This window comes from Condylura cristata, unplaced genomic scaffold (genome assembly GCF_000260355.1).
Source record: "Condylura cristata isolate star-nosed mole 26May11 unplaced genomic scaffold, ConCri1.0 scaffold00032, whole genome shotgun sequence".
Lineage (NCBI taxonomy): Eukaryota > Metazoa > Chordata > Mammalia > Eulipotyphla > Talpidae > Condylura > Condylura cristata.
In genome coordinates this window covers 20,708,915-20,709,848 of record NW_004567133.1, presented here as the reverse complement: position 1 = coordinate 20,709,848, position 934 = coordinate 20,708,915, and the positions used below count along the sequence as shown (strand labels likewise).

Sequence of the window (934 nt, the reverse complement as noted above, 5' to 3'; positions counted from 1 at the left end):
GGGCGCCGGCCTTTGTGGGCCCACACGCGGCCGCGCCTGGGCAGCCGAGGAACGATGGCCACCGGCCAGCCAGCTGTGGCCGGGCGAGGCCAGGGGCAGGGAGATGGCCGCCGGCTTGGGGGGAAGAAGCCGACGGGCAGCGGTGGGCACTGCCCGCCTGCCCCACGTGCCCGGCCTCTACCGTCCGCTCCTGCAGAAGCCGGTCGCAGGCTCCGGGGGCCACGTCCAGGCTCAGGCATGTCCAGGAGCCGCCCTAGACGGCCTGCATGGAAGCTGCCTGGGACACGAGGAGGGGCGATCCCGTCTCCCTGCCCGGACCCCCACTCCGGAGAGGCCAGAGGACTCATTGCTGACCACCCGTCCCCTGGGCAGCACAGCCTCTGGCGGATGGTGGGAGGGGCGACCCGTTCCCGCCCCCAGGTCCCACCGCGCCCGCGGCCCCCGCTAGGGGCTCCCCTGCGCCCACCCCTCCCAAGGGACCCAGAACGGGGGTCTGGTGTTGCAGATAGGGGTGCAGGGCGCCACCACCCTGAGCACGGCCGCAGAAGCCGGCCGCAGCGTGCTCGGCTGCACTGGGCCCGGGGCGCCAGGTGCCGGGTGCGACGGGGGCGCCAGGGGCTGTGCGGCCCAGCCCACGACAGCTGCCTTTGCGGGGGGGGGGGGGGCTGCGGCTGTGGGCGCCGCGTGGTCCGGTCGAGCGCTGTCCGCGGAGGTGCTGGGGGCCTAGGCGGGGACACAGCGAGGGGGGAGCCCTGACGTTCCCCGCTTCCGAAGGAGGGCCACCCTGGCCGCGGGAGCGGACTCTGGGGCCCGTGAAGCCAGACGGGTGCAGCGGCGCTTGGTCGGGGACCATCCGGCGCCCCGAGCGCAGGAGCTTCGCGCTGGTGGGGCTGAGGATGCCGCAGGTGCCAGCGCGCCTGGGGGGGCGGCTGCG

General features: G+C 75.8%; 1 protein-coding gene across 1 annotated transcript in view; it reads right to left on the bottom strand.

Moving 5' to 3' along the window:
• Positions 1-853, bottom strand: part of TMEM8A (transmembrane protein 8A) — a 7,470-nt gene extending 6,617 nt beyond the window's left edge. The window contains exon 1 of the mRNA XM_012731721.1: positions 481-853. Coding sequence (XP_012587175.1) covers positions 481-853 — 373 coding nt within the window. The remainder of the gene's footprint in view (positions 1-480) is intronic.
• Between the last annotated feature and the right edge of the window lie 81 nt (positions 854-934).